Raw genomic sequence first — 14,286 nt, 5'->3', positions numbered from 1 at the left:
TGCTCTGTTTTTTTCTTCTTCTTCTTCTTCTTCTTTAGAGCCAAAAGACACTTCAGCAGAGGTGGTTGGAGCTAAACCCAGTCACATACGTGTCACAAAACAGCAGAAGGAGGGCAGAAAAGTTGACATCCTTCTAAAACCTCGATCTATCCACACACACCCCTCCCATGAGCGCCCACACTCCCTGGCCGACCTTAAGATGTACAAAGACACCAAAATATTAGTGGCCAAGTTCCTGGAGCACTCGAGCTGCAGTCTACCTCCTGAAGTCCAGCAGGTTGTCAATAACATCAAGTGTGTCATCAAATCAGATGAGAAGCACATGGAAGAGGCCATATTCAGTGCCAATGTCATAGATCAGGTAACAGTGAATGCTAACCCATGATAGTTCAGTGTGATTTAGAAAACAGTGACCCTTTGTCGAGAGCACTATTCCTCAACGGGGATGCATGGAGGAACTACAGGGGTTATGTGAGAAAACAGAAAAAACCCAAACAAAACAAACACCTCCATACCAGAATGTTTTTTTTTACACATTCGGGCTCATGATAACACCACTTGTCAGCAATGCTGCTGAAAACACAGTCCAGAACCAATTATGGAGAAAGTAGAGACAGTAAAATTATTAGTATTTAGGTGTAAATGTTTTATTGGGGTTTGCATCCATGAACTGCAGCCCACCCAAGGTGTTATGTTTCATATGTGGGTAGAAACCAGCTAACAGCAGCATGAAGCCAGAACATCTAATTCAGCATCTTACCAAAAAGCACACCTGTCATGTTGGTAAGTTACCTGAGTTTTTTAGGAGGAAATTAGCTGAATTCAGGTCAACACAAGACATGATGCATAAATCATCCACCCCATCATCAGAAGCCCTGGGGACCTCTTCTGTGGTGTCTTTGCTTGTGGCTAAAGCCAAAAAACTTTCACCCTCTCTGAAGACCTCCTCCTGCTGCTGCTGATGTTCTGGCAGAGACGATGATGAACAAAAACACAGCAGAAAAACTCAAGTCTGTTTCTAATGACAGTTTTCTGCAGGATAGATAAAACTGGGACAAACGTTGCTGAACAAGTTGTAGGAAAAAAAAGTTGTAGGAGACACATTTTCACTCCAGCTCAATGAATCCACAGATGTAAGTGGATAGCCACAACTTGTTCCTTTCATTCAATGCGCTGTTAGTGACTCTATTTACGAGCATGTTCTGCTCTGAAAAGGTTTGGAGGGGAAAACAAAAGGTTAAGACAATTTTTAATGAGTCAGGCACTGATGACACAGTTTTATCTCTGCAACCATAAAAGCTCTTTATGCATTTGTGAAGGTAGTACTTAGCTGAAACTTGCATTATTCCATAAGGGGTACAATGCCATAAAACCCTTGAGGAACACTGGTCTAGAGCAGCGGGGCCCAACCTGGGGTCCAGGACCCCCCAAAGAGGTCCCCCACAGAGCATAGGGGGTCCCTGAGGCTTTGAACATTAAGAGCCATTGTGATTAACGTACACATATTGTCCCTATTTAAAGAAAAAAAAGTAAGGCTATATGTTAATTTAATTAACTTAATTTAACTTTGACTTTATTGAAGGACAGGACTAAGCCAGAATACATTATTATTTTTTTTTAAACCAAGTATGGTTTCAGCTTGAGCTGGGGCAGGGGGACCATGGCTTTTTAGTATATGCATGAAGGGGGTCCCTGAGGAAAATAGGTTGGGAACCACTGGTCTAGAGTATTGATCAGATTCAAACTTTAATCAATGGTAAATTAGTGGAATTGTGAGGCTTGATTGGTCTTTACACACCAGAAAATAAACACTGAAAGATTAAAACACACAGAGGCTTGCATACCAGCAATCCTGACATTTATGGAGAATAGTATTAACTCAGTCTGTGTACTTCAGTTCACATGAATGTCTAAATGTCTCTTTTTTGTGTGTGTGTGCTTTTCCTGCCAGATGATGACCCAACGTATCATTGGCAGTCCCAGGAAGCGTGACCATGAGGATCTTCACCTTCAGAGCTGCGGTGCTTTGAGCTCATCCCCTTCCATGCACCGTCCAAAACATCTCCCACAAACAACCAGCTCCTCCACAGACCCACAGAGCTCTCCTACTGCTGAGTGCAGAGAAACCATCCTCTGACCATTCTCTCAACAAGGACTCGGGTGAAAACTCTGAGGAGGTTCCAGGGTGCTGGTGATTCTGTCCTGTAAGGAGGATTTCTGCAGAGTAATTAAAAACTCTCCAGATGTTATGAGGTCACTTTGTACAGCATGACTGCAGTGCAAATCAACTGAAATGCTGTCATATTGTTCCTTGTGCCCTGTGAGACTGTGCCAAGTCATCAGCAAAAATGGTAGCAAACTCAGACAGAGCCTGCCAGTGTCTGTAGTGGCTTCTTCTCATAAAAACAAACAAAAAAAAAATAAAAACAAAAATAAAATGACAAAAAACAAACAAACAAGAATGTTTCTCCCTCAGGGGATATTTTCTACTGAATTTCATCTTTAAAAAAAGAAACAAATACACAGCTGGTAGGTTTGGATCTGTGACTGAAACACAAGGGAAATTGTGCTATCAGTGTTCCTCTTGTTCTCACAAGAAACAGAGAAAAATATGTTTGTTTTAAACTGTGAACTGAGTCGACAGGGCATTATTAGCCATTGTTTGCAGACTTTGTGGAGTTGTTGCTGATAGGGTGGTGAATATTTTGTGGTTCAAGAACATCACAGATGTGGATTGTTTAACTTACCTCATTGTGTTACAATTCTTATCAGTGTTCCAATAAAATATGCATTTGTATATTGTGGCACGTGTTCCTATTTCAGACTTTTTTTTCCAGCTGTTTATGTCAGTGAGCAAGACACTGGAAGACACTTGCCATTAATTTCAATTTTATTAAGTAGAAAATATTGTTTTTTTTGTCATTGATGATGCTGGAGTTGCTGTTGTCATGTCTACCCACTGAATTCTGATTCCCAGCCATAAGAACACCATTATTCTGCCCTTAAAAAACAACAACAAAAAAACAACTTCTCTCCTCAGTTTGCAAATCTGCAACTTAAGGACTAATGTTCAGGACATTCTATCAGCAAGTAAACCAAGGTTACCACATCAAAGTGTGTCTGTTAGAGTTTTAATATGATAACATGTAAGTTTAGGTTTGGTTGGTGTAAACATAGAACAGTAGTAACCAGTGTCTGACTTTTTCACTGAATGCCTTCGAACAACATGTCAGAGGGTCATTATATTCATCCATTTGTTATTTTACTCATTTAACTGTGTAGTCAGCTGACTTTAAACCAATCACATTGCGAAGAGGAGAGGTTTTTGTATCCAAGTGTTGCTGCTTTTACTTTTTGCATTTTTACCCTTATGGACAGCATAAGTAAACATTTTTATCCTCGTGGACAGACTAAATAATGACCAAACATAATAATAATAATAACAATAATAATAATAATAATTTTAGTCTGTAAAGTTGTCTTTCAGTTTCCCATCTTCGTACTACTTCCGGTTTTTACATTGTAAACGTGTCAACTAAAACGTGTCGTTTACCTCAAGTAGTACATATTTTCACTACGTAACCTAAATGTAGATTTTAGTCTATAGCATAGACCTGCCGGTCAAACATAACTGTGAGCAACGGTAATATGACGCTGACCCTACTCCCTGCATGTTGATAAATCTAATGACTTGGATTTTTAACATTTCTGCGCATGTTCGGTAGCACAAAGCGGAAATCTCGCGCGGTATCTGCAGCTAACTTCACACATCGCATTTTGTATGTTTGATAGGCAGCGAATCGTGAAGAGTGTGACTCAAAACATGCACCCAGTGTTTTATAGAATTTGGTTTACTTATATTACAAGGACTGTATCGTCCTCTGAGAAAGGAAACGTCCATTTTCTCTGATAGTGATTGATAATGGTCTCGAATCCGAGGTTGCTAGCTAGTATAGGGTGATTAGCTTGACGTTAATGGGAGCTAACATCCACGTACGGTCAGAATCTATCATCGACGGTGGTGCTTTTTGATGGCGATTTTGTAAATGGTGATACTCCCGCTGTCAGAGTGTGTAGTCCTACAACGTTTGAAAGGGACGTGAATTACGAGTAAAATTGGCTAGTTAACTCTGCGGTGCACTAGTTCCCAGTGCCACGGCGTCGCGTTGCTGTCCACGTCTAGTCTCGTCCTCTGTGTTTATCATAGCCAGCTGGGCTAGGCCACGTCCCCGCGGACGTATTTCACCGACCAACGTTGGACAAATTACAGACAAGATGCCGAGCGTGCGGGAGGGGGTAGGAGAGTAAATATCAGTAGAAATGTAAAAACGTTTTAACGTTTATCACTGTGTGCGAGTAGCGTTTGTGTTTACCGACGGTTGCCACATATACACGGCATGTCACGTATACGGATATATTTTACCTTTGGAGAATACTCGTGTCGAGCTCAGTAGGTTGCGGTAACAACCTGAGGTAACGTTTATTTGAAATGATTGGGTTTGGTGCAAACCGACGGGGAGGCCGCCTCCCGTCCTTCATCCTCATCTTTTTGATGGTGATTATTGCCATACTGTCTTTCAACTACTGGACAGTGTCCAACAAGCACGGCCGCTTGTTGGACGAGCTTGCAGAGGTACAGACGCAGGTGAAGCGCACGGACGCGGCGCGGAGCCGATTAGAAAAGCGGAACTCGGAGCTGATGGTGCAGGTGGACACGCACAGGAAACAGATCGACCAGAAGGATGGAGACTACAACGTCCTGGAGGGCAAGCTGCAGGCCCGTGAGACGGTCATTAAAAAGTGCACTGATGAAAAGGTAAACTTTTGCTTTGTCTGATCCTAACCTGATTGTTATGTCAAAGAGGGGCTGCAGATCTTAGAACTTCTAAATATTTTCTTTTAATTCGTGTTTACTTATGTCTTATACTGGGAGCAAAACATATTGCACATAGAAACCGGTAATCAAACATATCAGCGAGGATTATACCCTATAGCAAAGTCATTCTCAGGTAATTGTAAGTGACAACACGCAATTTTATGTGTGTGTTTTATGACTAACTTAAACAGTATTTGTTGTGGAGGTTATAGGTATTCAAGAGTAAGTAGCGATGGGGATTATGTAGTCAGATATAAGTCAGATTTGTCAGTAGGCCTAACAAGGAAAACGCAATGAGGTTATTGTGTCCCAACATTTAAATTTTGAAGGATTTTCCAATTAGATGTTGTAACATGAGGAACCAAATGTCAACAATCAATCAACCAATTAGTAAAACTTTATTTATATAGACCTTTTCAGACAAAAAGTCCTTAAAACAAAGTAATCAGGTGCAAACATACGTACAAAGAAACAATTAAGAGCAATGATAATCGCATAATATGGTGCATAAAATGCAGCTTCTTCAAGCAGGGAAGACAAATACAAGTAAAAAAAATCCCAAACAGCACCTGATTGCTTAGGTGACAGTGCCACCTAAAACACAAGAAAACTCACGAATATTTCTTTGAGCTAACCTTATGGCAGAGAAGTTGTGTCAAACCTTGTTGGGGACAAGCAAAAGTCAAAAAGGATTTCTTTCAAAGAGAAGAGAGGAAGGCATTGCAGGGTTTAAGTCCTGTTGCTTTCTGCCGTCTTTGGCAAGTACGTAATCTAAGTTAAATGCTTTTACACAAGAGCATCGATTTCCCCTGCGGCTCCTTTCAGCTTGTATTAGACTGATATAACAAGATTTCCAGCACAACAAAACCCTGGATTGTACAACCAAAATTTCTGTTTCATTGCTTTAATGGTTTGGTTTCAAGTGACAGGTAATAAATGTAACATGTTCTTGACCAGAAACTGAACAGGTTTTTCCTGAGGTCTTCTTAACTTTTCATTTTCTTATACCCCAGAACAACTTATGTTAAGGTTATCTCTACCCAATAATGATGAATGCTTGTAGACTTAACAAACACATGAGCTCAGTGGAAGGTCATGAGGAAACTTTAACAGGAGCACATTAAACCTCAGATTCTACAGATGAATTACCTGTAATAAGTGAGTAACAAGCAAGGTAACGCCGCCTGCTTGAAGATCCAAAAATCAACATGCTGTGCAAACAAGGAAATGAAAATCACCCAGAGCTATTTAAAATGTAGCTCCTCTTTGAAGCAAAATAACCTTAAATTAATATACAAAAGAGACTAAGTTAACCCCCACATTTATTTTTTTTCTTTTCAAATAACTTTCCAATACAGTGGGTGTTGAGAATTCTTTATTCTGTAGGTAAATCAAGTAAAACAAAGGCCTGCTGCAGTTCGACTTCTGTTCAGCTTCCCATCACTTACCCTTCATACACTGTCAAGTATTAAAATGAAAAATACACTCAGTGCAGTCTTGTAAATAAGTGCAGTTTGCAGAAGAACAGAGGAGTCTACGTTTAGACATTCCCTGTCATCTGTAAATATTTGAATATGGCTCTCTGTTTCTGAAATTGTGCTTGCATTGATATTAGTCATCCATACTAGTAGTTGTTCCGTTCAACAGCCCAACCCTGTTTTTTAAACAAGGATCCATGCTGCATCCAGACAGAGGCCTGTAATCATAGGCGCCTGAGCAATGTGGAGCAAATGCATTTCCACTACCCAGTAAGGAAGGAGCAAAGCAATTGTTTAGCTCCCTCACTTGTTTTTAGGAAGTCATAATCATAATGTCACAGCAGTCAGGTGGACTTTCTCGCATACTTCTTGCTTCTCTCTAAGAGGTTATGCATACAATAAAAATGTTATTGAATCGTAAAGCTGAGGGCAGCCAACATTTCCGGGGATGCAGGATTCGTTTTATGTATTAGTACGGTTTATTGCACAGCTGTTGAATTGCATTATCTTCCTGTGTACATAGAGTTTTATTTTCCTGGCCACTGAGTGTGATAAAATGTAATTACAGACAAGCCTGCTTTCAGGGTTTGTGGGGGGAGGGGGGTGTTCATGAACATCTGCCCGGCTGTTTTTCTACATATTACAAGTTTACCTCCTCTCGAAGTGAAATACTGTAATTTTTTTAGTTGCTTGCAGAAGACCTTACTTCTCAGCTTGAGATCTGTCTAACATCCCAATTACTAATGCAAATAAAGTACTGTGCTGAGTGATACCTGTTCAAAACAATCATGACAAACTGGTTCCTCTTGCTCTGCCTGAAGCTGACCTTGTTTTGTACTCAAATTAGAGAGCCTGATGCACGCTGAAGCTGATTGTAATAAACTTTGGTACATCTTTGTACTGAAGTCAAAACATATGTAGCTATTACTCGGGTGTTTATAATATATATATATATATATATTTGTGTGTTTTTTGTCCTCTTGTCACAGATGAAGTTACAGAATGATGTCACAGCCCAAATGACAGAGATACAGAGACTGAAAGGTAAGGCCTTCCAACAGAGGGCACTCTCTAGCAGATCATGATACAGAAAGTAGTGAAAGTGGTACTCTAAAATATTCTGTAAGTGTTTGAATGTGTATGGTATGTTGTTGCAAACAGAGCAGCTAAAGGAGCTGAAGCAGGAGTTTATGAAGCAAGAAGAGCATCTAAGAGAAGTGAAGAAAAATAGCACTACCTTGGAGAAAAAACTGGAGTATGAGAGGTATTCAACTCCTTAAAATTTCTTGTCTGTTTTTAATGTCAGCCCTTGAATATATCTTCTTTGAATAGTTGTTGCATCAGTGTTTCCCCACACAAAGATAATACTTGGGTGGGCAATTCAGGTATATTTAGTAACACATTTACATAGTTATATTTTTTAAGTGTTCTCTAACCTAAAGAGTTAAGCTTGTGATTGTGGATGCTTACAATATTACACTAAAGGGCTATAAATGTCTTCTAACTACAAATAAATGCCAGTTACTTTCAGTGAAAGATGGCCTCCATACCAGCCACAGATACAAGGAAGAAATACTTCTACTAATATATTACCATAATCATAGCGTGGGCATGGTCCAAAGAGGACGCAGCTAATTTGATTTGATGTGGTAGCACACTTGTCTATTTAGTGAGTTCAAAAAGCGGCTTTGCAGCTCACAAGTACGAGAATGTGACGATGAAAGAGGAAAACTCTGTTTCATATAATGTAGTCAATGTATTGTAACAGGCAAAAAACTGCAGTGGTTACAGCTCTATGACAGTGCAACCCCACCATGGAAACACTGAACATCATATCTAGAAACATAGATATTGTTATATCTGGAAACCTTTAGAATTTGAATCAATCACGCTTATGAGTGTGTGTTGACTAGTTTACAGTGTGGACGTCAGATCACACAACTGAAAAATGAGTATGAAGAAACAAAAAAGACCCTGGAGGAAGAAGCATCCAAGCTAAGACAGGTAATTTTATTCTGACTAATTAAGTAAGCGGTAAAAGCTTATGCCTGATAACCCCCAGCCCTTTGGTTCTCATTGTTTTTCATTCTTCTTGGATTTTTGGTACATTTACTGACAGTAACATCCAAACCCAGTTATTTTCCCTATCTCTATTCCTGTTCAAGATTTCCATTTAATTGAATTGTGTTTACTTTATTTTACATATGTTCATTTCTGATTTTCTTTCTGGGTAATTCTTTAGAATGTATTGAATGGCCAAAAGGGTGTGGTAGGCAGACATGTAGGTGGAGGACCTGGCATGGGCCTGGTTGGAGAGCCCCATGCAGCGGCAACTCAACGGCACGACAGACAGTCAGATCTAAAAGGTATTACAGTCCAAGCATGTAATGTCCTCACTCTTTTTTTTGTTCCATCACACACTTACACATTAAAAATAGTTCTATTTCTCTGAGAAAGCACAAGTTGCTTGTGTTGGTCTTTTTTTTCAGTCACTTTTTTAATTTGCATGGTAATTACTGTGCACCTTGTATTTAAATAAGTTAAAGAACTTTCCAAACTATTTGAATGCTAGTCTGTTTTCTGCCTACACCTCATTCCTTTTTGCTCTGTTATAGAAGAGATGGGCAAACCTGGCAGTGATGCTGGCATGCCTGGTATTGAAGACAGTGAGGTGGGAAAAATTGATGAAGTGCAGTTTGGTAAGTATTGAACCCAAACGTTTATGAGTCTTTTTTGTTTTGGCAAACCCATTGCATTAATGAGCAGAAAACATGTTTGATATATTATGATGTGTATAATATAACAGTGAAAATTAATCTTGATTATGAGGAGCATATGAATCGAGGTAAACAATAACTAGACTCATTTTCTCAGCATAGACTGATGTAACTTTTTGGTTTAGCCTCACCGTCATTTGAACCTGCAAACTGTTCAGGTGACTAAGACAAGAGACTAATATGAAAGACTTTGACATGATGAAAGTGATGTCTTTTAAATCAAACAAAAAACAGCTTAGGAAAATTTACCTACTTTCTAGGCATTCTCTCTTTGCCCCTTTTACCTACAGCGTTGAAGAAACCAGCAATCACTCTGAAGCACGGTGAGGCCCCTGATGTGGTGGTGGTAGCAGACGCCGATCATGGACTCGGAGCAGCTGATGGTCCTAGAGGTCAAGGCTTTGCGCTTGACCAGCCCAGACTCCAGCAGGACAGAGTGGATGGCCGAGCTGCAGTGATTGCACCCCCTGGGGTCCTCAAACAGGCAGACAAACCAGTAGTGTTTGAAGAAGATAATAAAGCAAATGTCAAGGCAGATGAGCTGGGAGAACAGCAAAGACATCTTCAAGGTATGCGTTGCGTCCACACGTCATTATTAATTATAGTAGTTCTCTTTAAGAGCTTATGGTTATATGATAATTGGCTGTCGTATATTGCTAGGACGTAGCTTTACTGATTTAGTGCCTTCAATTATGTTTCCTTCACTGAATCTTGAGTGAGGGAATGATAAGAAAACTGTTACCACGGTACATGGTGTGTTGGCAGTTATTCTATTTTTAATGAGTCCTGTTCATGTTACATTTTAAAAATCTTTAGCTGCTACATTAAAGCACTGAAAAGTAAAAAGGTTTACCACTTTCATTTTATTAAACATTTTAAAATTTAAAAGGTAATCATTTGCCTTGAATGATGAAGCAGTTGTGTTGTGTTTTTCTTACTGTTAGTTCCTGATAATGTCAAGCATGACAGCGAACACTTGAAGAGGATTCCACTGCCCCCCAATGCTGCCCAGGTGCCCAACCCCATCCAGCCTCATCACGCCAAAGACCAAGTTGCAGTGCAGCCAGTCCACCACCGCCAAAGTGAGTTCCTCTAGCATAATTAGGGAAAAGTGAATTCAAGTAATATAACATTTTTTTGGTGCTGTTTGTGTAAATTTTTGCCAGTTGCTTACTGGATACACCTGTGAATGCAAGTTATTTGTAAATATGAGTAGGAGCACTGTCGGGGAGTAGAGAGGACTCAGTTGCAGAGGAGAGGAGACAAATGACTCACACCTGGCTCCCAGATTTCCCTTTCCTAGTACATTGTTTCTGCTGTGCTCTGCTGCCTTTTCTCCCTCCTTCTCCTGTGTTTTAAATGTTCTGCTACTTCATCTTGCCGAAGCCCCTTTCTCATGTGCACCCCTTTCCACTAATCTCACAGCAACTGAAGATGTCTGCATCTTGTCTTATCTGAATGAGCACCCTGGTAATTTTCTATAAAAAGTCTTAACAGCAGTCTAACTAACATTTACATGCTACTTTCAAAACAGCACAAAATTACTGCAGTCACGTTAGCTGTTAGACATGCACACTTAGGGTGGGTTTCATTTATCCACTTTATAGAGGAATCCTACAGGTTGCACTGTTTAAAAAATAATAACAGTGCTGTCCATAAATATTAATAAGTGCAAATCCAAAGCCATTTTCTTCTAAGGTATGAGCCAGTAGAGAGGAACAAAACTCAGGTGGTGTAATGTGTTTTGGATCTAACTGTAGGGGTAGCCTCTAAACGCAAAGTGTTAGCAGTGGGGACTGAACTCAGGTGAAGTGACAGAAAAGGTTTTTTTTTTTAAGTGTTGAATATACCCATTTTAAATTCAAAATAACCCCCTCAACTCTTAAAAGCTTGTAAGGATCACAAACAGTATTTTCAAGCGCTCCAGTCCACTTCCAGCAGGTTTCACATCGCTACATTACTTTTATGAGGCTTATATGGACTGTCATGGCAACATGACAACTCTTGAATGACTTTGTATTGTACCCTACTTAATGGGCTGTCCAATTTCACACACAGCACTTTCTCTGTAGTGTTCTCCATCAGTGTTGTCTGAATGAAGCCATGAAGTTATTAACACTTAAGACCTTTGTCTCAATAACAGATCGATGAAGCATCAATGTTAAGTATCCCATGTCTGCAAAGGGTTTTATACAGCCATCTCACCATCTGCTGCCTAAAAACGTCAGTGTACCTATGACCTCATTTACCTTTCCTTCTCAAACCTGCTGATTTTTTGTTTGTTTGTTTTATGCCAAAATAGCACCAACCAAATCTTTCCCAGTATCAGGTGCTCCCTGGACTTTATTAGCATAAAGACACATACAGCCAGTCTATCAAGTCCCAATTAGTCCCACCTAAGATATACACCATTGTTTAAAATCTTTGTGGATCTTTATTGGAAAAAATAGCCTTAGACACTTGTTTGAAGGAGCTATAAAATCAATATTTTGGTTGTATAAAAGCAAAACAAACATTATTGGTAGGTTTATTCCATAATAAATGCCACAGTTTCTGTACATGTGGCCTGGAAACACTTTTTACTATATTTTATACATATATATATATATATATATATATATATATATATATATATATATATATATTACAAAATGTATTGACAAAATCAAACACAAGACAGTTTATTGTTTTTTTGTTTTTTTTTTGATTGAGTGGAATGTACAATTGATTCAATGCATAACTCAGCAGGACTCAGTGCTTTCAATACTTTCAATACAGATAATTTCATTTCCTATTTTCTCTTAAGTGCACTTTCCTCCTTGGAAACACTTGCCTTTTAATTAAAAATCTACCTCCGCATATTTACCTCGTGCTCTTTATCTTTTGTCATACTCTTCATGCAATCACTTGTTCCTTCATGCATTCATTATGCAGTTTTCACACCCCTGTCTCCCTACCACTGCCTCTGCTTCCCTCCCTTCCTGATGAGGCCCTTCTCTGCCTCCTGCAGGCCGGTTCTTTGATGAGAACGAGTCCCCAGTAGATCCGCAACACGGCTCTAAGCTAGCGGACTACAATGGGGATGATGGGAACGTTGGTGAGTATGAGGCTGACAAGCAGGCCGAGCTGGCCTACAATGAGGAAGAGGATGGTGATGGTGGGGAGGAAGATGTTCAAGGTGAGCCAGGCTGGGGGACCGTGGACTGCTTGTCCAGATGTATATTCACCATTCCTCCCTTGCTCCCTCCCTCCACCCCTGTTCTGCTGCTGCCCCACTGCATTTGTCCCAAGTAGCTCACAGTGCCCTGAGTTTAGACTTTTAAGCAGCCATTTATACATATTCATAAATTGTGCCAAAATTCTTTAATTGGTCCGAGTATTGATGCAGTTCAGGATCAGACATTTCTTTCAAGGCCAAGTAACATGTTCAGCAATCTTTATCCTGATGTAAATGGAAAACCGGACCCTGGAACTTGAGGTTCTGTGAGAGTAATTCAGTTGCCATCTAGTGTTTTCTGTTGTGCCTGTGCTTCTTTTTAGCTAAACCACCTGTCTGTGCCCACCAAACATCTGACCCACATCTTGACCAGTAGTTATATATAACTCACTGTGCTCCTGAATGCATCTGTGTTCTCTTGAAACATTGAAATGCATGCCCACGTTTATTTTTCTTTGTTGTGATTGTTTTCTTCTATTCATTTTTTATCAGCTATTTTCTTTTTAATAATTGGTTTGCTTTCTACTATTAAAGAGAGAATTCTTGTTGTAAACCATCTTAGAAAACATGATTTCATTCTTCCAGACATCCCCGTCATTAGATTAGGATTCTGTTTGTCATCTTGATTTGTTGGATTTATCATTTACAAATGTGATGTTTTTCTCTGACAGGTATGATTTTTATATAGTAAATGTATACATAAGTCATTAACATTGATTGTAAAAGGAAGCTAATTTGTTATACAGAACTATTCCTTGAACAAATTGATATACTAAGTAAATTACACAGCACCATAACTTTAGATACTATAACAGTCTAACGTTTTTGTTTTCTTTTTTTCCATAGATGATGATGATCGGGACATACAGGGAGATCGGGCTGTGGATTATGGGAAAAGACATCAAAACAATGACATTCTTTGAATAGAAACTCATGCAGCTGTAACTTATTTAAAAAAAAAAACATCCAGACCCTCGTCTACAATCAAGGTCTCCTAACAAAATAGTTTGAACATCCCAATGTTTAAGAATTTGTAGGGTTCATCCTCTGTGTCATGGACTATTTTGAGAATCAGACATTGCAGCTAATAATTAATTCTGAACAATGTTACAAAATACAAAGTAAACTTCATGGCATTTTTCCTCAGCTGCTATAGATTTGCTAATGGTTCTAAGTTATGGCAGCAAAGATGACGTTCACTGCATTGACTGTTGGATTTTGTTACCATATAACTGAGGCCGTTCATCATGGAGTGGCCTAAAAGATCCCTTTGACTCACATCTGAACTTCAAGGTCAAGTCATCTTTTGTTTTAGGGACAAACGATGACTTGAATCGATTGTTTTAGGTACTCATTGCTTCTGCTTGAGATAAACAAATGCTTCCTGAGATATTTATCAAGAGACTAATTTGGTATTATGCCTTTCTAACATATTGTTGGGACTCTTACATGGAAGTTTTTTTCTTTTTTCTTTTTCTTTTTTTTTACAAAAGTGGGAATACAATTCAATTGCCAAGGACTTTGCTTATGGTCTATTAAATCTTTCTTTTTGTGACACTAAAAAGTGCTTCTCATTCAGTTTTTAAATGCCATGGCATGCATTTAAAACTTTTTAGTAATCAACCTGAGAAAAATACAGATGCTTAAGCAATATTCAATGATTTTAATATATCCTCCACAGTGTGCAAAGATTTAGCAAGCACATCTGGAAATGACAGACTTTACATATGCTTCCATTAATGAGTACTCTTGTACATGATGTAGTTGAACTGTTGCCATGTGTCCTGACACAATCTTATTCTTCTGCTTTAGGGAAATCTGTGAACCTGAAATATGCTCTGTTTGTGCAACCAGGAAAAATGATTTCTCATGGAAAGGCGCCTTGAATGTAACTTAATTTTATTAAAGGTGATATTTCATGTCATTTGTCACTTGTTA

At 39.1% G+C, this 14,286-nt stretch overlaps 2 protein-coding genes across 5 annotated transcripts in view; both read left to right on the top strand.

Annotated features, from left to right (window-relative positions):
• fam189a1 (family with sequence similarity 189 member A1) overlaps positions 1–2,797 on the top strand; it is a 94,310-nt gene extending 91,513 nt beyond the window's left edge. For both annotated transcript variants that reach the window (XM_041992704.1, XM_041992696.1), the window contains exons 11-12: positions 39–361; positions 1,952–2,797. In XM_041992704.1, the coding sequence (XP_041848638.1) occupies positions 39–361; positions 1,952–2,137 (509 nt within the window). In that variant the 3' untranslated portion in view covers positions 2,138–2,797. The remainder of the gene's footprint in view (positions 1–38; positions 362–1,951) is intronic.
• Positions 2,798–3,733: 936 nt separating this feature from the next.
• golm2 (golgi membrane protein 2) lies at positions 3,734–14,272 on the top strand. 3 transcript variants are annotated; one of them, XM_041986436.1, is made up of 10 exons: positions 3,734–4,816; positions 7,344–7,398; positions 7,516–7,618; positions 8,268–8,358; positions 8,597–8,720; positions 8,973–9,053; positions 9,422–9,700; positions 10,076–10,213; positions 12,142–12,309; positions 13,195–14,272. In XM_041986436.1, the coding sequence occupies exons 1-10, from the start codon at positions 4,490–4,492 to the stop codon at positions 13,269–13,271; spliced, it is 1,443 nt and encodes a 480-aa protein (XP_041842370.1). In that variant the 5' UTR covers positions 3,734–4,489; the 3' UTR covers positions 13,272–14,272. The 3 variants fall into 3 exon arrangements, with proteins under 3 accessions (XP_041842370.1, XP_041842363.1, XP_041842375.1); XM_041986429.1 differs by having other exon boundaries at positions 3,736–4,816; positions 8,970–9,053; XM_041986441.1 differs by lacking the exon at positions 12,142–12,309 and having other exon boundaries at positions 3,738–4,816; positions 8,970–9,053.
• The last annotated feature ends 14 nt before the right edge of the window (positions 14,273–14,286 follow it).

This window comes from Melanotaenia boesemani, chromosome 1 (genome assembly GCF_017639745.1).
Source record: "Melanotaenia boesemani isolate fMelBoe1 chromosome 1, fMelBoe1.pri, whole genome shotgun sequence".
NCBI lineage: Eukaryota > Metazoa > Chordata > Actinopteri > Atheriniformes > Melanotaeniidae > Melanotaenia > Melanotaenia boesemani.
The sequence above is the reverse complement of the archived record's forward strand: the minus strand, read 5'-3'. Positions and strand labels throughout refer to the sequence as shown.

Excerpts from the sequence above, each read along its gene's own strand:
- golm2 (XM_041986429.1), top strand. The coding sequence starts at position 4,490 with ATGATTGGGTTTGGTGCAAACCGACGGGGAGGCCGCCTCCCGTCCTTC. Across the intron at positions 8,721-8,969 it reads CAGACAGTCAGATCTAAAAG|AAGAGATGGGCAAACCTGGC; the intron begins GTATTACAGTCC and ends GCTCTGTTATAG. Across the intron at positions 9,054-9,421 it reads AATTGATGAAGTGCAGTTTG|CGTTGAAGAAACCAGCAATC; the intron begins GTAAGTATTGAA and ends TTTTACCTACAG.